This window comes from Podospora bellae-mahoneyi, chromosome 3 (assembly GCF_035222275.1).
Source record: "Podospora bellae-mahoneyi strain CBS 112042 chromosome 3, whole genome shotgun sequence".
NCBI classification, from domain to species: domain Eukaryota; kingdom Fungi; phylum Ascomycota; class Sordariomycetes; order Sordariales; family Podosporaceae; genus Podospora; species Podospora bellae-mahoneyi.
Window position 1 is genome coordinate 2,872,933 of NC_085882.1, and position 24,710 is coordinate 2,897,642.

Genomic DNA, 24,710 nt, shown 5'->3' on the forward strand with positions numbered 1-24,710 from the left:
TCTGTGGCGCCCGTTAAAGGGAGCCAATGCAAGTCATCAGAGCTTCAGCTGAGACAGAACCCTGTGTTTCTTTTTTTCTTTCTTTTTTTTACAGTCTTCTGGAGGTTACACAATTTGGCGGAGGACGATGAAGATTGAGAATGGGTAGCACCACTTGGCAATGGAGATTTAGTTGTGTTCAAGACCACATCCCCTGCTGAGCGGAAGATTGTAGATTTCCTAGAGCCCCTCAAGCTGAAAAAGAAGGCAATTAGAAGCCAATATCGTACACTCTCTATTCATAGAATACCTCTAAGAAGACCGGACGAACCAAGACCAACCAAAACTGTAGATTGTTTTCGCCCGCAATTACATCACGCACATCTCAGGTACCGTGGGCCAGGCCACCAGGCGGCAGAGCCCAGATATGCAGATCATGAATACAACTGCATGCGGCGCATAAAGCTTCTTTTGTGCTGGTTGTTTTATGTTTTGGTTTCCTTGATTACCCTTTCGTCCCTCTCCGGGTCATGACTCGAGCGCGTTCATCTGGCCGTATTCGGTCAGGCGTGTCTCAGGAAGACGGACACATTTACGATAAGCTTCTTCTGGTTCTGCATATGCAGCTAGTCAACGGCCAGCAACTGATGAGAACCAAGGCCACGATGAAGCAGGCGAAAAAAAGAATTCTTCCTACCGAAGCCATCCTCATGCAGGTTGACCGTTCGACCCCCACTACCGCACCTTACCGGCCGGTATCACGGTGCCAGCATTTACGGAGGTGACCACCGGGGAGAGCCGTTCCCCTGAATTCAGGGATCGCTGACACTGGCGTGACGGGCTTTCATCTCGGCAAAGTACCGTTCCACAGTGGTTTTTCAGCCCCGGTACCTGTCCGATTCCAGGCGGTGACAGACGGTCGTTGAGTGGGGAGTCTGGCGAAATTAGCGCCATCTGGGTGGGTGCTCCGTTCCTGCATTAGCACGGGCCTGCAACGCTACCATTGGTCTAGAAGGCCCAGCGGTCCACTTGACACCCCTGTTGGAATTTCACCGTCGTGAACCCAGGCGTCGTCCCCCCTTTTGATTAAGACGAAATTAGCAATTTCTATTCGCCCGCCGCTCTCGCGAGTGCCCACGACAGCGACAGTCCCCAGGAAACCCCCCTTCACGGAGATTTGGGGACCAAGCAGGCAAGCTGAGCTGGCAGACCAGAGGCCTGTTCGTACCGTTGCTTCGTCTCTTCAGGGCCCGACCTTGGCGACGAGAGGCTCAACCCCCTTCTGCTCTCCGTCCACGTTCGCCCAGTCGTAAATTCTAATCCTAATCACCTCACTCTTGGGAAACTTCTCCCTTTCCGCTCTTTTGCACCACCTCACCCGCCCGGACAGAACCTCTTGCTCTGCTCCTCCTTCCCCCCACGGCCAGACGGTCACCACGCTCCTTTTACTTTTTCAAACCGTCTTGCCTCTAGCAGGCGCGCCATTCTTTTCCCGCCTTGCCTTTTGACTCCCCCCGCCGACGACGATACCTTCCTTACTCGCCGCCGACACCGCTCTTTTATTCAAATTGTTTTGCGCCCTCACGAATTCTTGACGAGCTTCGGATAGATTTTTAGAGCCCTTTGCGCCTGTTTGACTGCCTGTTGATACCTTGCGCCAAAAGTGAACCCTTGCCCTGTCGCGCGACTTTTCCCAGACAACACATCCCACGTCGACGTCGCCCAGAAACTGGATAACGGCTTTTTTCGGTAAAATTAGAAAGGGAGGAAATATTCACGACCAATTTCTTGTCATCTCGATCCCGACACGAATGTTATGACAACATCTTTCTGCGCAAGCTAGCATTGACGTCTTTCACCACCTCACGCCATTTCTAACGCAGATACCATCTTCTGTTGCCCTATCAACCAGCCCTTTTCACTGCGCTATCCGACCATTCTGGATTTGGAAATTGTCTAGGAAGGGAGGAATACTTGGGTTGTCAAGATGGAGGGAGGATTTTTAGATGGACAGCTTTATCCCATGGGGCCTAGGGTCCCGGGGCTGGAGAAGCGCGGCCTCGCCGTGGAGATGCCGACGCCAATTACTGGAATCAAGTTCCCTCGCGCCGTTTTGGCTGCGAGAGCCGAGGAGACCGACTGCCCGGATCCGCGACTTTGCCAGAAGCCGGTTGGCTCGTCTTCCATGACCTTGCCAATTGTTCTTGGAGTATGGTAAGTAGGATGCTGGGTATGCGCGCTAGAGTGTTGTGCTAACACTCTCTAGCATTCCCTTGGTTGGAGCGATTGGTGTTTTGATTTACCTTCACCGGAGGACGGTCAAAAAGAACAGGGAGGAGGATATGCATGATCCCCACAAGTCCCTGGATTTTGGGTTGGGCGCCGATTTTGCGAAGAATGGCGCCGGTGTGGCCAACAGTGCCGACCCGTCGCGCTTCAACCGTCAAAAGCGCCAGCAAATGTCAATGGACATGAACCTTTCCAGCCCCTATCTTCTCCCGGATGTTGGCCACTCTCGGGATTCCCTCAACTCTCTGGCCCGCACTCTCAAGGCAAACGATGACCCGTACAGCCGTAGCGATGCTGGTTCGATAAGATCGTTCGCGCACAAGAACGGAGACGCCGCCTCGGTGTACACTCGCGCTGCTAGTCGCTCTGCCAGTCGCCAGGATGGCCCGCTTTCCCCCCCTCAGACAAGGAGTCCTCCACGCCTCGGCAGCATGCCGCCCAACTCGCCCCTTTTGCCCCCATCGCCGAGCCATATGCGCCCACCACAGTCACCCCTTCCTCAGCCACCCAACAAGCCGGCCAATTCGCAAGGGTGGGAAGAGCAAGACATTGGTGTTGCAACGGATGCGCCCATTCTTCAGGAACCGCCCGCTGCCGCTCAAAGGGATGCTCGGAAATCTCCTCTCTCTCCTACTCTCAAGACCAGCGACTCTAGCCTTGATCTCGCTCCTCCAGTTAATCCCTTCGAGAAGCCCGAGGCTCAAGAAATTGACACTCCCACCGAGCCCACTCATGTTGGTCTGGGACTCATGCACGGCGAGCCCGCTCAGGCCTCAGTCAGGACCTCCACTTCGACGGTCAACAGCGAACTCGAGAGCAAAGCGCAACGCGGGCAGCCCGCCCAAGCACCTGCTGTGATCGAGCCTGAACGCGCCGAGTTCCACGACTTCGACTTCACCGATATGCCCAGGATGCCCCGGTCACCCTCGCCCGAGGGCCGCAAGGAGAACCAACTTGATGCGGACGAGCCCAGAGGCCGTAATATGCAGAGGACGTCACATCTGTATGACCAGCAGGAGGGGGCTGCGAATGGCTTGGGCGTCCCGATGGGCGACAACCGTCGTCTTTCTGTTGGTTTCCGTCCTCTGCCGCCAGACGAGATCACGGAATCCGAGGACCCAGAGTACAGAGCCAACCGCATCAGATCTTTCTACAAGGAGTACTTTGAGGATTCCGCTGCTGACAGACCACCGATGCCACCCATGCCCCAGAATATCCCAGCCCAGCACCAGCAAAAGCGCCCTGGACCGCCCGGGCCACAGAACGGAGGGTACTACGATGACTACGCCGCGGATGCTCCTTACTTTGATCCTGCCTCGAACTCTTTCATCATGCCGTATGCCCAGCCTGTTTCTCGCCGTGCCATGACACCGCCCCCATCCGGACAGAGATTCCCCGGTCCCAGAGGTCCTGGTGGTCCAAGAGGTCCCGGTCCGAGAGGACCGCCTGGCCCGCCCGGCCTTCGCGGTCCTCCCAGACCTGGGTCTTCCGTTTCCAACCAGATCGGCGGTCCCTCCCGCCCGGGATCCAGCATGTCGAACGCCTACGGCCGTCCCCGCGCCGGTTCTACCATGTCCGGTGGCCGTTTCGGTGGTAACGGTGGCAACAGAACGCCCGTTCCTCCCCCGATGGATCTCCCCACCCTCCCAACCCCCTCCATGATGAAGGACGACTCGTTTGCCATCCTGAACGCGGCCGACTTCGCTCCTCCCGAGAACTTTGCCTCGCGTGCCCGTGGCAGATCCCAGAGCCCAGCTGGCGAGCGCCGGCCGTATGAGAGGAAGGTCCCAGTGCACTCGCCCTTGGTGAACGCCTTTGATGAGCTCCCCGTTCTCCCCAGCCCGTAAGTTAATGATCCCTACTTACATTTCCTCCCGAAAACAATCACTAACAGCTCGTCCAGTCACACCCTCCGCAAATCCAGCACTTTTACCGGTCTCGACTTTGCGCCCCCCCGCAAGTTCGTCAACGACAACGACGCCCGCAGCGACGCCGGCTCCATCCGCAGCAACCGCAGCGGCTTGTCGAATGTGCACGCCCAAGCCATCAAGAACGGCGCGGGCCGCATCAGCAAGCTGCCCGGCGACCAGATCTTCACCCCAGACGCCCTGGCTCAGACCTTGAAGCCATCGTGGGGTCTGCGTGACAAGGTGTAAGAAAAAAGGAGATATGATGATTTTGGGTTCATGTTTTTCGCATTCTTGCTCTCCAACAAAGGCGGGGACTGCTCCTCATTTGATATGCAAACATTTTCTCCGTTTCAGCAGGTTACTCACCTACGGTTTGTTCCTGTTTCTGGCATATTATCATCGGTGTCACGTCGTTTTTCTCTCTCATCCAAAGCATCAACGCGAGTTTATTAGGGTTGGTTTTTGAACTGGTGTAAAAAGGGGCGTGTTTTTGCTGGCTTGAAACTTTTATTTTGCTGTTGGCTATATCTGTTTGTAGTAGAGAGGGAAAGGGAAATCAAGTTCTTTTTTAGACCAAGGTGGAGGTTTACTTTTTGGAGATGGGAGGAAAAGATGGGAAAGAGACTATACTATTGTATGTCTAAATTTTGTTCAAAAAACCCTTACATATATATAAATTTACCAAACGTATATATTCACACACCTTGTTTTGGATTGAGCATAGTCTTATCGTATACTTGTAATTACTCCTCGTCTCTCAAACAATGACTATTCATACTTTCATACAAACCCAAACTCATCAACACCCCCACCCACCCCCCTATCATACACTTTTCCCATCCCCCGCCCCCCCTTTAACCCCTCAACCAACTCCCCACTCCCAAAACAAAAACAACCAAAAGCACGTCCCCCCTCACCCTACCCACAACCTTGGCATACCTAACCCCCATCTCGACCCGTCCCTTCCACGGCGGCGGCAGGAAATTCATCAACCCGCCCAAGATCCCAGAGCTCTGCTCCCCCCTAATCCCAGCCTGACTCTCTAAAATAAACCTCGTCGTAAACAGCAAAATCTCCGCAGTGGCAAACCCCCAGACAAAATTCCTCTTAGCCTGGCTCTCCGCTTCTGACTGGAACACTGCCGCGCCTGAATCCGCCAAGACCGACTTGTCACGGTCGAGCTTTGAGCCAGTGAAGGGTGTGCTGAGCAGCAGGTACAGCCCCAGCGAAAGGGCGATAAGCGTATGCAAGATTTTGAAGAGACCTGGGATTTTTGAGGGCGGCTGTTGTTGCTGGGGTGGCTGTTCCATACCAGGCATACCAGGAAATCCACCGCCCATGCCAGCAAGACCAGCCAACGGGTTTTGCGGAGGAGCGCCACCACCACCGGGGGCAGCGCCACCGCCTCCAAGCATCTGCATCATCATCGCCATCATCGGGTCCTCCTCCATTTTCTTCCCCCCTCCCATCCCCATTCCCATGGGGGGTGGTGTGACGCCCGGTCCGTCAAGTCCAAGCATCATCTGCCTTAGCGCCTGCTCGTCGATGTCCGACTCAACGGGGGGGATCCGGTTCGTACTCGCCGGTCGATAGAAGTGTTCCGAGGTGGAGATGTCGACTTCTTCTGGGTCGGCATCCTGGACGGAGGCAGTAACAGAAGCGGCAGCAGGGATGGCGGATGTAGTAGTGGCATCACTGATGGTGGAGGGAGGTGCGGTTGTGCTCGGAGGGCCCACTACACTCGTTAGCTACCACCACATCATCATCATCATCAGAGAATAAAAAGAACGCAACATACCCCTCTGCACACCACCCCCCAAACCGGTAATCTTATTCAACCTCGACTCGGCCCCCGCCCTGATCTTCGCCTCGCGCTTCGCCTTCCTCAGCGCCGCCTGGTGGGCTGCGCGCGCCGAGGCGGCTTCTTCTTCGGGGGTGAGTTGCGTCATGTTTCTCTCTCTTTTTTGTTGTTGTGAAATGAATAATGACTGGTAGTGGTAGTAAATGAGGAAAAACAAAACGTTGCGCCTGGAAAGCTCAGAGAAAATTGATGTGACGTCGCCCGGTGTGCAAGCAAGACGTGGCGCGGTGGAGGTTTGGTTGGTTGGTGGGTTGGTGGTCATTGTGCTGAGCTGTTCGCTTTCAGCCTTGTAGTGCATGCACAGTGGCAGCTGGGAAATCCTTATCTTATCAGTAGTTGAGTTGCCTGCCGGAGGGAAGGGTTGCCCCTTTTTGGCTTAGAGGATAGCTTCAATGTTTCAACATTGTACTTTCAGTTTCCAGTTCCCAATCGTAGCCCTCGTTTCCAAGTATGATACTGTAATCATGGTCTAGTATTAATCAAAACTACTATCAGGGACACTATCCCATCAACTTCCCAACATGCTCCTGTATAAACAAAACTAAACACCGACTCAATGCCGATGCAAACGTATATCATACAGCACACCAAACAAAAAACAACCCAAACTCCACGCTATGTGCAGCCAACCTATAAGTTTATGCCCCAAAGCCATCCCATGCGTGAAACCGAGCAGAAGGAAATTAAAAGAAACCCATCATCCACCTTTTAGAGTCTTCCTTGGTTATATCAACCCTTCATCCCTTGATAAACCCTCCCCATCCTTCCCTCCCTCTCCACCCTCTGCTCCCTCGCCCATCTAATCCCCCTAACACTCCCCCTCTCCGACCCAACCGACAGAACTGACCCACTACTCCCTCCCCTCTCCCTTCCATTTGACCCGACCGAGAAGATCGAACTCACACTCCCAACCCTCTCCCTCCCCATCCCCCCAGAACCACCAGAAACATTAAGCAAACGGCCTCTCTAATCCGTCTCCTGACCCTGTTCCTGCCGGTTCCTCCTCCCCTCCCCCTCCTTGGGCCAAAGCAACTCCCGCTTCCACAAACAGTCCACCATCCTCCCCACCACCAAGCACCAAACAATTACAATCCCCGCTGCCAGCACACACCCAAAGACCTTCAACCCTTCAGCCCCCAGCTGTATCCCAATCGCCTCCGTCGCCGTGACAAGCGCAGTGTTAGGAAATACAAAGCTGAACCACGTCATCTGGAACTTGAAGTTCTCCTTCTTCTCCGGACGGAGATACTTCCAAAGGGAACCCACAGACACCAAGAAGAACCAGATGCTCAACCCCCAGAGCCAAAGGCCAGTCATGTATGCCATGACTTTAAGTATATCCGCTGAGAGGGTGTGGTCGGAGGGGAAAATATCGGATGCTAGGCCACCGAGGGAGACAAGACCTGCCGCGGTGAAACCTGACGGACCGATACTGATGAAAACACCGGGACGTTGATGGTCGCGGGGAAGTTTTTGAGTCATGAGGCGGTAGAGGAAGGAGGCCGAGATCATAAAGGCGATTAGGAAGCCGGTGCCCTGAGTTGTCAAGCTGGCTAAGGAGATAGCAATAGGGTTTAACAGGTCAATGCGGCCCGATTGGGCGGCAGCAGAGATGAGGTTCGCGGCCATAGGGGCGGTCAGCAAGAGAGGGTAGGCGGGGAAGACCCAGACCGGAGTCATGGTGTGGATTGGAAAGACTCTGATACCAAAGTTAGTATGAAGCCAACAGAGGTCGACAAGGTAACACATACTGAGTCGACCAAAGAGTGAGATAAAGGCCCGCAGAAGATAGCGTGCTTAACCCCACGTAAACCCAAAACAGCGCCTCCAACAAAGAGAGAAGCCAGTCACCAACGTGAGGAATACCATACTGGGCCGTGGTGATGAGAATCGTCGCTAGTGATACAATCTACTCCATATTAGCCTTCAGATCCGGTCCACGGAGGGTATGTTCCACGACTTATTCAGGAAGGAGAAAGAAATGGTGTGTTACACAGCCACTCAGGGGCCGGCTCGCAATAGAAAATTATGCTACTTACAAGGGAAGAAATAAACAACGACTCCATCTGGTCCGTGAACGACTCGACAAAGCTTCCCGGCCGCCAGTGAAACCGCAACGAGATTAATACACAGTTCATTATGAACAAACAAATGTTGAGAAAGTAAAAAGCAAGCCCGATGCCGGTCAGCCAGCGCGATTCGTAGGGTATCGAGTGAAGAACATTGGCTACTCCGCCTGTCGCCTATAACATTATCAGCTTCACCCTACATCGAACTGTTGATCAAGAAAAGGCGACCTACCATGGTCATGGTAAACCAATTCCACTGCACACAGCAAATCCGGTCTTTGATGCTTACTTTCCCATTCCCATACTTGGCATTACTTTCTGCCCGGTTCATCATCCCCTCCAGGGAGTCCGGCGTCAAAAACTCCAAGTACGGTGCATGGGTATGTATGGTGGCCGGTGTGGACGTACCACTCCTCCCGGGCTGGCGATTCCGATAATATGATGAAAAACCCCCTTGACCCGGAGCAGGGTTGTAATTCGGAGGCTCAAACTCGTCTGGTGATTCATACCCTATGCTCCCCATGCGCGGGAGCGGTGGCCGTTGCTGTAGCTGATGAGGAGATCGCGGGGAGGTGGTGTTGACGTTAACATTTTGGGTATGAACAGACAAATGGCTGATATTTTGTTGTGGTAGTTGTATGTGTTGTGGTAGTTGTATGTGTTGTGGTTGTGAAGCTGGTGGTGGTGAAGCTGGTGGTTGTGTAGGTTGTGTAGGCTGTGGCCATGACGACGGTGAGCTGCTGCTGTTGCTCATGAACCCTGCAGGGCCGGGGGAACCACCGGCCACTCTTGGGACGGCCATGCTAAGAACACTCGTTCGAGAACCAATCCGACTGCCAAAATGCCTTGGCCTCCGACCATAGCAATCAGCTGGTCGCACGCGTCCGAGATGTTGACGAGAGCCGTGAGAAACAAGACAGTCTCGAAGAGGTTCCCTATCATTAGGGTGATGGGCATCATGGTGGGGTGTGTAAGTGGTGGTTAGGTGGGTGGCCGGGGTCTTATATAAATTGACAGGGTAGTGAAAAACTAGAAGAAAAAAAGGCTCCCAAGGTAATAACGTAAAGGAAGGACCGTTAATGCTTGGTTGCTCCTAAGCCCCCGTCACTTCCCGGAAAGCGGCAAACGGAGGTGGCCCTATTGAGAGGGTCGTGTGTGTGTGCTGTGTGTGTGTGGGTGCTGTGTGTGTGAGTGTAGTATCTCTCGAGTGCGGATCCTGTGATCTCGATTTCACCACCTTTTGCGGATGACACTAGCGGAGGTTTTCTCTGCAGAAAGATGGATGGAAAATCCTGGCTTGCCGCGGCCTTGGTCCGACTCCTATGGCTGGCAATTGGCGGCTTTCCTTTTGGATGAGAAGACCGAACTCGTGCGAAGCTCGGCGGTTACGTAGTGGCAGGTCTTTAGGGGCAGTGGTGTGCAGTAAGCAGGGTCCTTGTCAAGTTTGGATGGTATGCCTGTAGGGTCTGGTCAGAAATTGCATGTGGAGGTAGGTGTGGGCTGCTAGGGAGAATATTCGAGAGAAGCGCAAGGTGATGCTCGAAGGTTGGGTTAAAAAACTGTGTGACTCTGATCAGCAAGGCATGGAAAGTCGTGTGCAGTTGACAGACGGGAAGTCCAGTTTCGGACAGGCATTAAAATCCCCGGACATCGCCTACGTTAGTGAGGATCAAAGAAAGTTTAATTCTCCTAATAGCACAACGCATGATTTGTGCCCGCTGAGTTACCCAACCCCGTGGTGTCTTTTCCATGGGAAGCAATTCTAATCTCCCTTCCTCATCCCTCTGACCGAATTTCCCATCACGATGCAAGAAAAACTCTGAGCGAATGCAGAGGGGCAGCTTTCGTCATTCCAAGACATGTCGTTCGCCCGCCAAGCCGGCCGGCACGGTCCAGCTGACCCCCCAATGATCGGCTCCGACATCTGATGCGCCCCGGATAACGATGCCGAGATACCCACCAAGCCTCTTCGAAACACTAATGAGAAAACTTCCGTTTCCCTTCACCATCCCGGATTTCCCCCATCTTCACACGTCATGCAAATGCGGTAATTCCTCCATGTTACAAAATGGGCTGTGTTTTCGACCTCGTCCTCGCACTCGCCCTCGCCCTGTGTTTGTGTTTTCGTCCAGTCTTCCACCACCAAACACACGATATATGCTCCCCTTCCCATCTGACATGCCGGCACTAAGCTTGTGCACCACCATCTTTCAGGTGCCTTGCATCGTGTTACGGTGAGCGCGAGTAGGCGGTGTCCGAGGACCGGCGCTATCGTGCCAGCACAGAGAAACAGGTCTTGATGCTCTTGGTGGTGCGTAGTAGCAGCGCTGGGCGCATGGCCTCATTGTCCAATGTAAGACGAGGACGCTTGCTCGCTGCAGCAGTAGGACCTGTCAAAAAGTCTGGATTCTGTGACCCGAGTACGGAGGAATCTCTGCAGGTCTACTTCGAGTCACATCTCACCAAAAGGCCTGTATAAAAGCTCACCGCATCCTACTTTCACGGTCAAGAGGGTCAGCAAGCAAGTGGCAACGCCAACACTACTTTCAGTTACATCAGGTAATATATCAATTCTCATTTATAAACTGCCTGTGATTGTTACGTATAGATGGAACAAACCTCACCGTATTTTTACTTGGCTTTGTCCCATGACGGGACGACGAGCTTGAATTGCTGGTTACCCATAGCGGCAATCAGGGATCACCCAACTGACAATCCAATCCACTCGTTTTTGTTGTTTATTGCAATATCAGCAAAACCGACCTTTGTCGTTACGATCACGACCCCCCGAAACCTGCCCTTTTCTTCAGGACCTCTAATCAGAAAAGCACACGCAACCGCCCCATGTTTTCAGGTCTTGCAAGGAGAGTGCCAGTTTCTACCCCGGAATCCCCGGATCAACCACCTCCACCCAAACGCCAGGTATTACCGCCCCGTGGACACGGCAGAGAGGGTCGCTTTGCGCGCATGTACGGATGGTCTCGATGGACACATCCTACAGAGAGCCGCCAATGCAAATAGTCTTTTTGGTGTATACTGTCCAGGGAATAAAGAGAAAGAAAAGAAGGAAAAAAATATGGACAGATAGAGAAAACGCCAGTCCCATGATGTAATATGATGCTTTTTGGTTACCCCCCAATTGTTATGCATTTAGTCGTGATTAAACAGGACGCTGATGGATTCACCATGGTGGACGCGCCGGATCGCCTCGGCAAAGATGGGCGAGATATCCAGAACATCCAGCTTGGGTCCAAGAAGCGCCTTGTGCTTGTCCTGAGGCACCGAGTTGGTCACAACCACCTTGTCGATGGCCGATGCCTGTACGCGGTTGATAGCGTCACCGCTGAAGACGCCGTGGGTCAGAAGGGCGTAGATCTTGGTCGCACCCTCCTTTTTGCAGAGCTTGGCAGCGCGTGTAATGGTGTTGCCCGTATCGAGAAGGTCGTCGACGAGAATGCAGATGCGGTCCCGCACATCACCCACCAACATCATGCTTGCGTTTTGCCGGTCCGTGATCTTAGTAGGGCGGCGTTCCTGTTTTGAATCGTTAAGGACGGAGCGCTCCTGGCAGCAACAAGAGGATAATACCTTGTGGATGAGGGCGAAATCAACGCCCATGCTGTCAGCAATCGCTGTTGCGCGCTTCGCGCCGCCTGCGTCGGGGGAAATGATCACGGCATCCTTGTAGTTGGGGATGTGCTGCTGGATGTACCGCTTGAGGAGAGGCCTTCCGTACAAGTTGTCGACAGGCACGTCAAAGAATCCCTGCACTGTTTCAAAAAGTCAATACCCTCCCCTACGTAACACGGCTGGATGGAGGAGGAAAACGTGGCCCAGAACTCCGGGCCTTCACACAGAGTCGCAGTTCTTGGCATGCAACCGACGAAAAGGGGTAAACCTCCAAGTTACACGTACCTTGAGGGTCGTGCAAATCCATGGTGATGACTGTGGGCAAACAGGTTAGCTTGTTATCCACAATCGCAACAAGTAAACCGATCAAGTCGATTCAAAAACCAGGCCATTGGGCCGGTTGTCGAGTAGCAAGACTGGACGCAAACATCAAAGATATGCGTACCATGATCAGCACCAGCACAGTTCAAGAGGTTCGCGACCAACGTGCCAGCCTGCGCAACCCACTGCTTATAGCCAGGCTTCGCTTGGAATGCGCCGATGTGCGAGAGGTTCTCATAATCGTGCGTCGTGTAGGCCCCAGTCCGTGTGACGGGGCTTGGGGTGGTGGTGCCGTTGACTCCATTCGCAGGGAAATAGCCATCGCCGTTTTGTTTGATGGGGGACTGGACACCGTTCCCGTTGGTCAAGGAGGTCTTGAGCAGTTTGCTCGTGATATCAGTGCCATTGGTGAGACCGGCAGTCTTTGGAATACCGGGGGCTGGCGTAGCGGGGACACTGTCGAAGGTATAGTCCTTCTTTCCGCTCTCCGACCCAGCCTTGAACAGAGGCGCACCGGCCTTGTTGTATGGGAGATCTGGCTGCCTCGAGTAGGGAAACAAGGGCAGGACAGCCGTGACCCTACGCGCCGAACCTGTCTTGCAGGCAGAGATCATGATGCACAGATCCATGAAATGATCATTGAGCCTGCTGCCGTTGCCCCCGAAGCCCGTCTGAATGATGTACACATCCTTGCCTCGAACCGAGTCCTGGATCTCGCAGCGGCTTTCTCCCGAAGAGAACTTGGTCAGGATGCGGTTGCATGGTGGCAAGCTGAGCGCATTACAGACGCTGTCGACCAGGGCCGGGTGCGAGTTTCCGCCGAGAACCACGATGTTGCGGACCATGATGACGGCTCAATTGGCTTGTATAAGGGGAGCGGCGTGATCCGACGAAATCGCCGACGAGTGACCGGTGTCGGGAGACGGCCGACAACGAAAAGTTGGGAGTTGGCGAGATGTGGGAGGGGCCCCTCTAATATGTGAGGAAAGGCCAAGAAAGCGGTTTAGCGGCGGGAGGTACAAGACAAAAAGCTCGACAACCGAACGGATCCGATGACCGGCAGGGAAGCGAAGTTTTTCGGCAGCTGCAGGTGCAAGTCGATGATGACGACTGATCGCTGCCGGAGAGAAGCAGAAGACAATGGGCGGTGTAAAAGTCTTTTGCAAATGTGGTTATGCTGGCAGAGGACCGGCAAATGATAAGCTTCTGAAGGGTCAAACTCTCCAAAGCCTTCAAGGGTCCTCGTGTTGCCCGAAGAAGTTTTGATGCCAGGATCTGGGGGCTTGTTCAACAAAGAATGCCGAGGGTAGGCGGTTAGGCTCGCTGAAAGGAAGCCTACAGTGAATAGAGTGCCACCAAGAGCGGAGAGAGTCTACTGCAGACAGGAAGAGATGACAGAAAAGAAGAAGAGAAGAGAGGAAGACGGGAGGTCATCACAGGGGAGTCATGGCGAGGCGTGTAAATGGGGGGCCAGATGGATGGATGCAGGTGAGATTGTCGTTGGAAGAGAAACAGTAGCAGCAGGGTGCGCTTTGAGTGGGACCTGGAACTGGCTTTCACCGCGGGGCAGGCAGGCTAGAGGCTAGGAAATCAAACACTGAAAAGTTTTTGCGGCTTCACGGCTGTGTGAGTGATTCAAGGTTCTCGCCTCATCCATTGACGTCGCCTTCGGTCGGATGAGGTACCAGGTACCTGCCCGCCGGCCCTGCTGGGGTCGTGCCGGTCAGGAATGATGCGATATTTTTTTTTCCTCTTCAAAAGCTGCAGGTTTAGCCGTACGCTGATTGGACAGAAGCCTTCAATGGGGACGTGCACTGCAGCACTGGCTTGCATGGAGGGGCAACTTCTTACACTGTGGCAGAAACATGTGCTGCTTGGGTGAGAGCCTTCACATGGCAGCCTCACCATTTCAAACTTTTTTTCCTGTGAGATTCTGATACCTCCATGCAGCGGTCGTCACCGGCCAGACTGTTTTCTGCATCAATGCTCTTGCGGGGTAGAAAGTGAATGAGACTTTGATAGACAGCTGCTCCTGTCGGTCGTAACCAACCTTGATCATAATTTGCTTGTCCTTGCTTGGTTGACTTGACAGCCTCGACTTCATCCGGGTAGTGTGCTTCAAGATCCCTGCATCGGTACCGTGAACACCGGAGCTAGGAATATCATCCACCGCAACATCTATCCGATTGCAACATCCATCTCCTGGTCGTCGGCTTCCTTTCACTCAAGCCATCGCAAGCTCAACAGAAAGCCGCCATGAAGATCCTAGAGGCCCAGTCGGCTGTGCTCACCAACTACGAGGTGTACCAGCACCTCACCGATATACGCAAGAGGAACAACAGTAGCCAGCCTAAGAGACGGATGCCCGAAGATGCCTTCCGGCTCAGCAAGGAGGTGAGTTTTTCTTAGCCTTGGCTAATTGTTACCGTGGACATTAGTCACAGTGACTGACACTTAGTTCTAGGTCCTCGAGTATTTGGAGACGAAGCCATACCCGCTGCACGACCAAAAGGAGAAACAGCACTACAGCCAAGCCACCCTCGAATTGCTCTGCGAGAAGCTGGCGGAGAAGTTTCCCGACATCACCAAGGCCGAAGGTCTCGCCATTTTCGACGTGCGACCTACCAACATCCCAGTTTTGGCTATAATTGTCGAGTCGCTCGAGGACCGGTACACGGAAGAGGAGCAGCAGCAACTCATTGATCTCGTTATCGAGGTCCTTGGACAAGATGACCCCGAGCCTGAAGAAGAAGAAGGCGAGGAAGGCGCTGAGGATGGAGACGCAGTTCAGTCTGTTGAGACTGCCAACGGCGCATAGATTTCGACGAACGGCACGCACTGCGTCGCGCCAGTGTGTTTGAGGATTGTTACATGATGGCGCACCCCCCTTCGCTCTGTCCGCCCTCCTCCGACGTCGACTTGAGAGCTGTACTACATATGTCGTCAAATACCTCGGGGAGAAGCTCGCCTGTTACAGCAGAACATTCCATGTATTTGTCTGCGCGCATTTCTTGGGCGCGAGCATATGCTTCTTGCGGATATATGATTCCATTTGGATCATCCTCGGAGCGCAAGTCCCTCTTTAAACCCAACACGAGTATCGGCAGCCGATCATGGTTGAATGTCGCCCGCACCTCCTTTACCCACTGTACAACAACTTGTCAGAAACGATAATATCAGAGCCAGTGGATTGGGCGGTGGACCTACGACTCGCTGGAGGTTGATGAGGCTCAACCGCTGGCTGATGTCATAGCAGATGATTACGAGGTCTGGTCGGAGCAGTTTCCAGCTTTCAGGGCTGGATGTATCGAAGAACTCGAAGCGGTACTGTCCTTTTCGGGAGCGGATATCAAACACAAAAGGTTGGTCCATATCCCGCAGCATGGTGATTGGAACATTGCCTTGGAGATATGGACGGCCCTGGCTGATCCGTCTATTGGAAGTGTCAGCAGCTGGATACAAGGACAGTTATTGTAGGCAAAGATAGAGTACAGACGATAAAAATGTAGTTTTGCCGCATTTCTCATCCCCCAGTAGAAGGATGGTGATGGTTTGTTCTTCCATTGTATGTGAGTGACATGATGAGACCAGCTGAGATGATTGAAGCGGTTCCCAAAGGTCATATAGCGCGCCACAGGTGTTTGGGGGTTGCTGAACGTTATCAACTGGTTATCAATCGGGGCTTTATCGATAAGTCATGCCAAGCATAGGCCCACAATATTTTTAGAGGGGTCAACTCATTGGGCCATGGGGGATCTGAACATTTGAGCCCTGCATAAGGTCGTCGTTTAAGTGAGAGAAGAGTCACAGTTGAGCCTCGTTTTATGAGCCTATGAACTCTTTCCAGGCCTTGCGGAGGACTATTCAAGGACCAGCGCAGGCGCACAAGCGAGCGGTGACTTTTGGTATCACAACCGCCACTCGTCCTTTTTCATCTCACATTACGACTCACTTACTGAACTCACCACAATCCCCATCGAATCAAAATATTGAAGCCAAAAAGACAATGGACTACCAAGACTGGACCAAAGAACGGCTCCTGGAGCGAGTGAAGGAACTGGAAGCTCAGCTTAAGACTCAGTCCCAACCACCACAACAACCCACACCAGTACTCCAGCCCCCAGCAGCAGCAACGCCAACAATAACAACAGAAGAAGGCGAACCCCCCAAAAAGAAACAAAAGAAAAAGTCCACCGGCATCGACCCCTCCCGCTACAGCACCCGCCTCATCGCCCTCAAGCTCTCCTATCTGGGGAAAAACTACGGCGGCTTCGAGCACTCGGGCTACAGCAACGTCCCCTCCATCGAGGAAGAGCTCTGGAAAGCGCTTGTCAAAGGCTGTCTCATCACCCCGGCCGACCCGTCCAAAATCGACTTTGCGCCGTTCGAGTACAGCAAATGTGGACGGACGGACAGGGGGGTGAGTGCATTTGGGCAGGTGATTTCCATTCGGGTGAGGTCGAATAGACCCCCATCTAAACCAGAACAACCAGCGGAGGAAGATGTAGTGATGGAGGGGACACCAGAGCAAAACAACACCCCCCAGCTGCCAGGAAAGAAGCAACAGCGAAACCCCAAAAAAGAGTGGGAGGATATTGTGGATGAAATCAACTACCCAAAGGTCCTCAACCGTCTTTTGCCTCCTGACATCAAGGTTCTCGCCTGGGCGCCGACGCTGCCGGAGGGGTTCTCGGCCAGGTTTAGTTGTTACGAGAGGCAGTATAGATATTTCTTTACCAACCCCTCCATGGCACCTACTCTTCTTGCTCCAGGGGAGAAGTCAGGGTGGCTTGACATTGCGGCTATGAAAAAAGCGGCAAAGTACTTTGAGGGGTTGCACGATTTTAGGAATTTTTGCAAGGTTGATGGCGGGAAGCAGATAACCAGCTTTCAAAGGAGGATTTTTGAGTGTGATATTGAGGAGGTCGAGGGGCAGGATTTGGGGGGGATGAATTTTTGGGGGGAAGAGAAGAAGGGGAAGGTTTATTATTTCCATGTGAGGGGGTCGGCGTTTTTGTGGCATCAGATTAGGCACATGGTTGCGATTGTTTTTAATGTTGGGCAGGGGTTGGAAAGGCCGGAGGTTGTGAGGGAGCTGTTGGATGTGGAGAGGAATGGGAGGAAGCCGGGGTATATCATGGCCGAGGAGGTGCCGTTGGTGTTGTGGGATTGTGTGTTTCCCAAAAGGCCAGAGATTGTCACGGGTGAGGGGGAGAAGAAGGTGTTGAGTCGGGGTGAGGATGAGAGGGCTTTTATGCATGATCCTGATTTCAAAGGGGAGATCAAGTTCGAGGATGATGGTGTGGACTGGGTTTGGCTTGGGGAGGACCAGCCGGGGAATTTGATGGGGAGTAACGGGTTGGTGGATCAGTTGTGGGAGTATTGGCATGAGAGGAAGATGGATGAGCTGTTGAGTGGGTTGTTGCTGCAGCAGGTGGCGACGAGGGCGGATTTGACGAGGAAGTTGGGGAAGGAGGAGCCAGCGCCGAAGAAGAACGGAAAAGAAAATTTGCAGAGGGTGTATAAGGGAGGGAATATGACGAGGTCGTCGGGGGTGTATGTGCCCGTGATGAAAAAGGAGTTGATGCCAACGCCGGTGGAGATTAACCACAAGTGGGCGCAGTCGAAGGGGTTCAAGGACTCGGAGGATATGGCGAATACCAAGAACTGGAGGTCGGTGATCAAAGCCAACAAAGCCGCTGACAAGGCGGCGGCGGCTGGTGGTGAGAAGTCAGTGTGAAATCTCAAGTAATAAAAAAAATTAAACAATCAAAAAGTTCCGTTCTCGCTTGCTTCGCTATCCAATTATCACTGTGTCTTATCAACTATCCTTCCTCCCCAACGTCGCCATCTGCCCCCAACTTCCCCCTAAACTCTGATGATTCGGATCACCCTCATACAAACACCCCCTCACCCCCCTCCATACCTCCTCGACAATCCTCCTCCCTGGCAACAGCTTAGGAAAAACAACAACAACATCCTCCTCCCCCTCAACAATAACAATAAGATAATACCTCACCTCAAACCCCCTAAAGGCCTCATTGATCAACACATCCCGTATCTTTTCCGTAGGAATAAACCTTGTCTTTGTCGGCGTCGTCCCCCAAAACCACCACTTCCACCCCTTCCACCTATTACTCCCATCCGACGTGTTTGGAATCGGGCTACTAAACGATGACGAACTGGTCGAAGTCTGGATGCCGAGCCCCCGGAGAACAAGAAGGGACTCGGTGGTGTGGAGCTGGGTGCAGAGGGTGAAGTAGGTGATCACCGAGGCGATGACTGCCAGGGCAGAGTTGGAGAGGGGGGCGGTGATGGAGGCGAGGAATTGGCCGGGTGGCGAGGAGTGGAGGGTTTGGAGGAGATGGGAGGCGAGGAGGAGGATGTCGCCTTGGTAGAAGAGGTCAAGCAGCGATATTGGGATTGGTGGTGGGGGACGGGAGGGATCGGGGAAGAAGCGGGAGTAGATTGTCGTCGTGGCTGCGGTGAAGATGGCGACGCGGAGGAGGGAGATGGCGAGGAGGCAGAGGCGGAGGGGGAGGGTCAGGGGTGGGCAGGTGGTGACTGTGAATTCGGCGGTTGTTGGGGAGGGGCGGCGGAGGTAGAGGTGGGGGGCTGTTGTCAACATGTTGCTGGTGATGCCCTCAATGCCGTACTGGACCTGGAAATGGTGCGATGCGCCAAGTGCTGGCGCGTAGTGGGCAACGCCTCGGTTTCTTTATAATGATTGTTGTATGAATGACAGAATGTCGCTGTCACCGCTCCGTCCTTTCTCGAACCATGTCTTTCGCTGTATCCTCCTCAGTCGCCTTCGCCAGATGGTGTGGTCAATGAACCTCTATGGATGGTACAACTTGGAGCTCAGCGCGCCCAAGTCCACTAGCTGCATCCGTGATGCTTATCGCACTATCCGCACCGATACTGCCCCTAACCCTGGCCGTATGCGCACCCAAAGCTGCAGGCCCACTTGCACCCGCGCCTAACCAGTGGTTTATATATTAGGTCAAATGTGCAAACTAACGGCTGTAATGGTCATATTGGTTAAGGAGACGCCTGAAAATCTTCTCCCGACTCCAATCTCATCTCCATGAGAACTTCCCCCGTGGCGCCCAGCGTGAATCTTGCGGTGGCCACCCACTCGCATGGGTAACCTGCGATGCTGCGTCGTGGCCCTAAGCAATGAAGATGATACTTGAGGGAGGCTTCACTCTGCAGAGGCATCTTCACCGTCCGATGGCAGGCTGGATCACGATCATGGGGGGAATGTGAGATGGAGTGGAGAGGTGGGGATGTCGACTCCGACTTTTTACAACTTTTTTGTTTTTTGTTTTGGGACTGTTCTCACCTCTCAATTAATTCTCTACAGTCAGGAGATGCGTTGTGTATTTTTTGTTGGAGTGGTTTTGAAGGGTTGCAGAATGGATCGTGATCCATAAGAGCTGTCCGGGCTGGTTGAGAGTGAGGAAGCTTGAAGCCATCACCACCCACCCACCATCCAGTTTAAAATCAACAGTCAATGGATGACACCGCAGATGATGAGAGTGATGAAAGTCAACAGTATGTAATATGTTCTGTCATTGGTCTCATATCTCGTCTAGATACATCACAATCGAATCCATTCCACTCTGCTAGCCACCTATCGTAACACATCGCCTCTATCTATCGATGATCATCCTGTCTAATGTAAATGTATCTCGAGGTCTAGTCTATGACTGAGGAACTGTCGGCAACTTCCAAGTCCGCTGAGGTCTCTGCTCAACCCCGGTTATGGCTTCTTTCAATGCTCCAAATCTTTAATGGCTTTCCTCCTCCTCCTTATAATGCTCAATAATTCTCAACCTCTCCGCCGGCGTCACATACTTGACATGCTCAACACCCCCCTCGAGCACAGCAACTCTCATCATCGCGAGCAACTACACATTATGTTAGCCCCCATTCCCACATCATCAACAAACAATATCAGATAGTTACTCACATTATGCGCAGCATTGCTATGCTCATAAACCCCCCCTCCAAACGCAGCCGTCGCATCCTTCCCCACCCTCGCCCTAATAATCGCCTTTCCGCCAGGGTGCTTGTTCTCAAATTCGCTCGCGTCATGGATGTACCCATTGATCAAAATCAGCGAATTCTTCTTCGCCTCCCTCTGAAACGTCTCCCAGCTCACAAGCGGGAGTTTGTCCGGCCTAGCCGGCCATTTGATATCCTCCTGCTTCTCCTTCAGTCTTCTCAGCGTCATGGTCAGCTCCCCCTTGCTGATTTCATTTTGGGGAAAAGTCTGCAGCTGCGTTGACAACCCAAGCCGAGAGCTGAGGTAGATGAACCATTTTGTCGGGTCGTACTGATACCACTTGATCCCATTGCGGTAGTCAACAGGGAACTGGTGGTGAAAGTTGTGGTACCCCTCCCCGGCAGTGACGATGGCCGTAAAAAAGTGGTTGCGGGGGGTGTGCTTGTCGTCAAATGGGGCGTCGCCAAAGGTGTGGGCGAGGGAGTTGATGCACATGATGCTGTGCTGGACGATCGTCAGCCTGAGCATGGCCGCGTAGCAGATGCCGCCTGCCCAGTCACCCCAGAAGTATCCTGCTACTGCCGCTGGCATGACATAGGCCAGGAAAGGGAAGAGCTTGAAGTAGTGACGGTGTTGGAACATGACGAGCTTGTTCTTCTTGAGGTCGGAGACGTCTGTGGGGCCGGCTTGGATGTCTCGCCTGAAGAGGATCCAGCCGGCATGCGTCCACCAGAAGCCTTCTTTTCCGGAGTGGGGGTCGAGGTCCGAGTCGGTGTAGCGGTGGTGGGCGCGGTGCTCGCGAGCCCACCAGAAGGCCGAGCCTTGGACGCCGCAGGTGCCGCCGATGAGGAGGAAAATCTGGAGGGGGATGGAGGCTTTGAAGGAGCGATGGGAGTAAAGTCTGTGGGAGCCGGCGGTTGAGCCTGTGAGAGAAAAAGTTGGATGTTAAGTTTGGATATCCGAGGTGGGCGGTTTTCAGGGTCTACTTACCGATGATGCTGAACCAGTACAGGAAGACAGACCACCACAATGTCTTGGTCTGCAAGGGCACAAAGAGAAGCCCGTATAGAGCTATTATCGGGGAGACAGTGAGAACAATCATGCTTTCCCACTTGATCCGTTGCCATAGCGTCTCAGCAGGCTTCTCAACCTTGAGCAATGGAAGCGCCAGTGGGTTCTTCTCCCAGGCCAGCATCGTCGCCGGTTCTTCGGTGACGGTGACGGACATGTTGAAGGCTTCACCGATGATGATAAACAATGAGGTTCAAAAGAGAGAAATATGCTTGCTGTCCACGAAGACGCTAGCCTGAGTCGATCGATGGCAGCATGGCATCAGAGCTGTCCTTATATCCCCCCAACCTGTCCTACTATACCGCCATGTAAGACACTATCAAGATACATGATTCTCCACAGTAAATGCTGACTCCCTCGGTGACGACACTCGCAACATTCCAACGGACACTGAAAAAGGGGCTCGAAAAGGAGAACCAACAATGGCGCTGGGCAGGCACGGGGACGGAATGTTCTGGCCAAGACAACGGCTCCGGCCCCGATGGACATAAGAAAACTGCTTCAGGTTTTGCAAGTATGTGCAGGTAGCAGGTAAAACCCGGCATTACCGGCTATTGTCCCGAATGTGAGACTATCTGTCGGGGCTTAGGGTCCCTACATGACATAACGGTTATGCAGCCACTGGTAGATTTCTGTCTTGTGCGAGGCACTAGACTTGAACAGGCTGTGAGAACCTCACTTTTGGAAAACACACGCGGACCGCAGGTGCAAACCTTTTTTGGCAGGAGATCATATGAAGCAAGACAAGCTTCTAGCTGTCAGAACTTTGAGTTCCTACCTTTGAGAGCACATGGAAAGACCAATTATGACCGGAAAGGGAGAGGATCGTCCGTCTCCGATTATGAGCAGGTAAAACCTCAAGGCGCGATATTATGGCATTATCAATCACACGGCATCTATATGCATGTCAGCCAGCGCGTTTCATTGCCAGAAGGGGCTGAGAGCCAGATGTAGTGCTGTGGTCGACCGATAGGTGAGGGTCCAGCTTGCGGGGGAGGCTATCGCCATCTGTGGAACAACGGCAGACCCCGATGGGTTGATGCGATGATCATTTCCTCCCGGAGTCGTATATACTTCACAAAGTTTGAGGTATCTGTCGACGCCGATCTTCGGAATAGTCGGAGGCTGACAAGCGACTGAACATTGTATAGTATGACGCGGCATGATGGTGTACAAGCAGAGGCAAAGCATTGGACGCGTGGGACGGGGAGAAAAGGAAGAGACATTGTATCATAAATCCAAAAAGGCATATGTTGCTATACCAGACGATTAAGAAGGTGGGAGAGGACGGTAATGTGCTAGTGAGGCTCTGTTGGACTGCCGTCTACGTGTGTAAGTGGCGTTCTTCATCCCACCCAAGAACCTTAGGGGCGGCACGGCCCTATCGTCGCTGAATCCCTACAACATGTAAGTGTTAGCAAGACGCTCCTCAAGCCCGCACTTGAGTCGACGCCAATGAGTCGTTATGTTCACAAAAGCCTATAGATGAGAACTTTTGATAAGAACTAGACATCTGCCAAGTTTCAGCACGTGAAGCCCTTCAGCAATCAGGCAACAGGCTTCAAAATGTGTGTCGTTGCACTAACAATTTGTGTGCTGTCGTGCCTGTTGTGGCTGAGTGGGGGCACACACTTCTCAACAACTGCCGCTCCCACCTCGGATCCCGGGTTCGTCGGACGCACCAATTGATTGACAGGACCCTTGATACCAAAAGCCGGGAGAGTGATGCTGTCTCTTAAAGTGCCGCCGAGATGGACCCGTCCCTGCTCCGTCCTGATCGGATGTCGTGGAGAAAGCCACCTCCGGTGCAAGACTGTTGTTGGTTGCCTATGGCCTCCGTTCCCGCGAAACATATATACCAACACGAACACTCACACTCCCCCGCAGTATCATCGCCAGAGACGCCAAGCGTCCCGCATCGTCGTCACTGGACACAACAAGACCATGTTCAACCCACTCCAAGGCTGGAAATCCGAACCAGCGCCCCGGCACCAGGGCTATTCGGCCTTTGTCAATGGCCACTGGAGGAGCTTCGCCAGCCCAACCAAAAATGTCGTGGATGGTTCCAACACACCCACACGCTTTTCTGTATGGTCCTGGAATATCGACTTCAAGCTGGATGTGCCCGTGGCTCGCATGAGGGCTGCTCTCAACCATGTCCGATCATTAGTGGCTTCTCAAGACGGGACTCCGTGCATCGTCATGTTCAACGAGATGGTTGCATCTGACCTGGATGTGATAGCGGACGACGAGTGGGTTAGGGAAAACTACAATGTGACCGACCTGACTGGAGAGAACTGGGACTTCCACGACTTTCCTCCCGGATTTGGCTATGGTGAGTTCTTTCGGTGAGACAAGCCAGCGAAAGGAAGTCTTGCATGCTGACGACCGATGCAGGAACATGCATTCTTGTGCCGAAGGTGCTCCCCATCAAGGCCGTGTTCCGTGTCTACTACCCCAACTCGTCGATGCAGCGTGATGCCCTCTTTGTCGACATTGCCATCCCACGAGACAAAGTCCTTCGTGTATGCAGCACCCACCTGGAATCCCTGGTGGCCCGGCCACCGAAGCGGCCGGCGCAGCTTGCCACGGCGGCCAGGTTCTTGCACCAGGCACATCTTGGCATTCTCGCGGGAGACCTCAACGCCATCGAGCGCTTCGACTGGACCCTCCACAAGGAAAACAGGCTCAAGGATGCGTATCTCGAGACTGGCGGCAAACAAGGAGACGAGGCTGGGGCGACATGGGGATTGATGGGCCGCAGCAATGACAGACAGCGGTATGGAACGTCCAGAATGGACAAGGTGCTCTTTTGCGGAAAGGCAGCGTTGCTTGATTACGGCACTTTCGGGCTGGATGTTGAAGTCGAAGATGAGGCGGATCGGCAGAAGTTAAAGCGCTCTTGGGGTCTGGCGAAAGCCTGGGTGACGGATCATTTGGGCGTTCGGGCAGAGTTCCAACTCGAAGAGGTTTAACCAAAAGGTGCTAGTGTGCTGTGTAATATCCATGTATGACTCGTAATTAACAACAATAGATATGTATCAAGCTCGTGCCAACGAAAGCAAGAGTCAGGAACGGCTGTTCGTGCTGTCGACGGTTTGACCGGGAGCCAAGACCGTCCCGAGACTTAGCTACCACATTCCCGGGTCGGGACCCACACAACCGCCTGATCAGGGGTCGATATCAAATGCTGGGTTTGCAATCGCATCCAGGCCGGGGGTTTGGAGGTTTTCCCCCTCGAGAACGTTTTGGAGGCCCTTAGATTTGGACGGCGAAGTGAGTACACCGTTGAAACAAACGGCGACCGGTATTTCTTGCGACAAAGACGCTGTTGAGCTGTTACTGCACCCGACCTGGCACTTGGTGCTCGGTGTTGGCACTCTACCACTGAATTTCGGAGGCGATACAGCAGTGCTTTCTGGATTGCTGCTTCCAAACCAAGGCCTCATTTTTGTTTGATTCAAAAACACCCAATCTCAATGATTTCACGTGTCAAGCATAGACAGGACAATTCCATAGCCGCTCACCTTCACATGATGAAAACGGAGGCGAAGGTCCTGGTGGTCAGG

General features: G+C 53.2%; 12 protein-coding genes across 12 annotated transcripts; 4 read left to right on the plus strand and 8 right to left on the minus strand.

The window, feature by feature from the left end:
- The first annotated feature begins 1,055 nt into the window (after positions 1–1,055).
- QC761_308340 (uncharacterized protein) lies at positions 1,056–4,892 on the plus strand. Its single transcript, XM_062877977.1, has 3 exons — positions 1,056–2,193; positions 2,246–4,111; positions 4,172–4,892. Exons 1-3 carry the CDS (start codon positions 1,967–1,969, stop codon positions 4,422–4,424), a joined length of 2,346 nt encoding a protein of 781 aa, XP_062733800.1. The 5' UTR covers positions 1,056–1,966; the 3' UTR covers positions 4,425–4,892.
- Positions 4,893–5,032: 140 nt separating this feature from the next.
- On the minus strand, positions 5,033–6,308 carry QC761_308345 (uncharacterized protein; the record flags this gene model as incomplete). The annotated part of the gene is made up of 2 exons (XM_062877978.1): positions 5,977–6,308; positions 5,033–5,913 (listed from the first exon to the last, which is right to left on the minus strand). The coding sequence occupies exons 1-2, from the start codon at positions 6,299–6,301 to the stop codon at positions 5,033–5,035; spliced, it is 1,206 nt and encodes a 401-aa protein (XP_062733801.1). The 5' UTR covers positions 6,302–6,308.
- Positions 6,309–6,891: 583 nt separating this feature from the next.
- Positions 6,892–10,158, minus strand: QC761_308350 (uncharacterized protein). Its single transcript, XM_062877979.1, has 4 exons — positions 8,341–10,158; positions 8,079–8,282; positions 7,791–7,948; positions 6,892–7,738 (listed from the first exon to the last, which is right to left on the minus strand). Exons 1-4 carry the CDS (start codon positions 8,908–8,910, stop codon positions 7,006–7,008), a joined length of 1,665 nt encoding a protein of 554 aa, XP_062733802.1. The 5' UTR covers positions 8,911–10,158; the 3' UTR covers positions 6,892–7,005.
- A 494-nt stretch (positions 10,159–10,652) lies between these two features.
- PRS5_2 (ribose-phosphate pyrophosphokinase) lies at positions 10,653–13,892 on the minus strand. Its single transcript, XM_062877980.1, has 5 exons — positions 13,052–13,892; positions 12,184–13,028; positions 12,024–12,053; positions 11,697–11,878; positions 10,653–11,642 (listed from the first exon to the last, which is right to left on the minus strand). Exons 2-5 carry the CDS (start codon positions 12,902–12,904, stop codon positions 11,259–11,261), a joined length of 1,317 nt encoding a protein of 438 aa, XP_062733803.1. The 5' UTR covers positions 12,905–13,028; positions 13,052–13,892; the 3' UTR covers positions 10,653–11,258.
- A 51-nt stretch (positions 13,893–13,943) lies between these two features.
- QC761_308370 (uncharacterized protein) lies at positions 13,944–15,593 on the plus strand. The gene is made up of 2 exons (XM_062877981.1): positions 13,944–14,453; positions 14,524–15,593. Exons 1-2 carry the CDS (start codon positions 14,316–14,318, stop codon positions 14,875–14,877), a joined length of 492 nt encoding a protein of 163 aa, XP_062733804.1. The 5' UTR covers positions 13,944–14,315; the 3' UTR covers positions 14,878–15,593.
- QC761_308380 (uncharacterized protein) lies at positions 14,528–15,702 on the minus strand. Its single transcript, XM_062877982.1, has 3 exons — positions 15,556–15,702; positions 15,267–15,492; positions 14,528–15,205 (listed from the first exon to the last, which is right to left on the minus strand). The coding sequence occupies exons 1-3, from the start codon at positions 15,621–15,623 to the stop codon at positions 14,927–14,929; spliced, it is 573 nt and encodes a 190-aa protein (XP_062733805.1). The 5' UTR covers positions 15,624–15,702; the 3' UTR covers positions 14,528–14,926.
- A 189-nt stretch (positions 15,703–15,891) lies between these two features.
- On the plus strand, positions 15,892–17,799 carry DEG1 (pseudouridine synthase deg1; the record flags this gene model as incomplete). Its single annotated transcript, XM_062877983.1, has 1 exon — positions 15,892–17,799. One exon carries the CDS (start codon positions 15,892–15,894, stop codon positions 17,797–17,799), a length of 1,908 nt encoding a protein of 635 aa, XP_062733806.1.
- An 81-nt stretch (positions 17,800–17,880) lies between these two features.
- Positions 17,881–18,687, minus strand: QC761_308400 (uncharacterized protein; the record flags this gene model as incomplete). Its single annotated transcript, XM_062877984.1, has 1 exon — positions 17,881–18,687. One exon carries the CDS (start codon positions 18,685–18,687, stop codon positions 17,881–17,883), a length of 807 nt encoding a protein of 268 aa, XP_062733807.1.
- Positions 18,688–19,100: 413 nt separating this feature from the next.
- QC761_308410 (uncharacterized protein) lies at positions 19,101–19,280 on the minus strand (the record flags this gene model as incomplete). Its single annotated transcript, XM_062877985.1, has 1 exon — positions 19,101–19,280. The coding sequence occupies one exon, from the start codon at positions 19,278–19,280 to the stop codon at positions 19,101–19,103; it is 180 nt and encodes a 59-aa protein (XP_062733808.1).
- A 327-nt stretch (positions 19,281–19,607) lies between these two features.
- OLE1_2 (stearoyl-CoA 9-desaturase) lies at positions 19,608–21,298 on the minus strand (the record flags this gene model as incomplete). The annotated part of the gene is made up of 3 exons (XM_062877986.1): positions 19,608–19,972; positions 20,035–20,993; positions 21,061–21,298. 3 exons carry the CDS (start codon positions 21,296–21,298, stop codon positions 19,853–19,855), a joined length of 1,317 nt encoding a protein of 438 aa, XP_062733809.1. The 3' UTR covers positions 19,608–19,852.
- A 1,167-nt stretch (positions 21,299–22,465) lies between these two features.
- Positions 22,466–24,191, minus strand: QC761_0056800 (uncharacterized protein; the record flags this gene model as incomplete). Its single annotated transcript, XM_062872528.1, has 2 exons — positions 22,728–24,191; positions 22,466–22,522 (listed from the first exon to the last, which is right to left on the minus strand). The coding sequence occupies exons 1-2, from the start codon at positions 22,992–22,994 to the stop codon at positions 22,466–22,468; spliced, it is 324 nt and encodes a 107-aa protein (XP_062733810.1). The 5' UTR covers positions 22,995–24,191.
- Positions 22,634–24,116, plus strand: QC761_0056810 (uncharacterized protein; the record flags this gene model as incomplete). The annotated part of the gene is made up of 2 exons (XM_062872529.1): positions 22,634–23,476; positions 23,539–24,116. Exons 1-2 carry the CDS (start codon positions 22,867–22,869, stop codon positions 24,114–24,116), a joined length of 1,188 nt encoding a protein of 395 aa, XP_062733811.1. The 5' UTR covers positions 22,634–22,866.
- Positions 24,192–24,710: the final 519 nt, after the last annotated feature.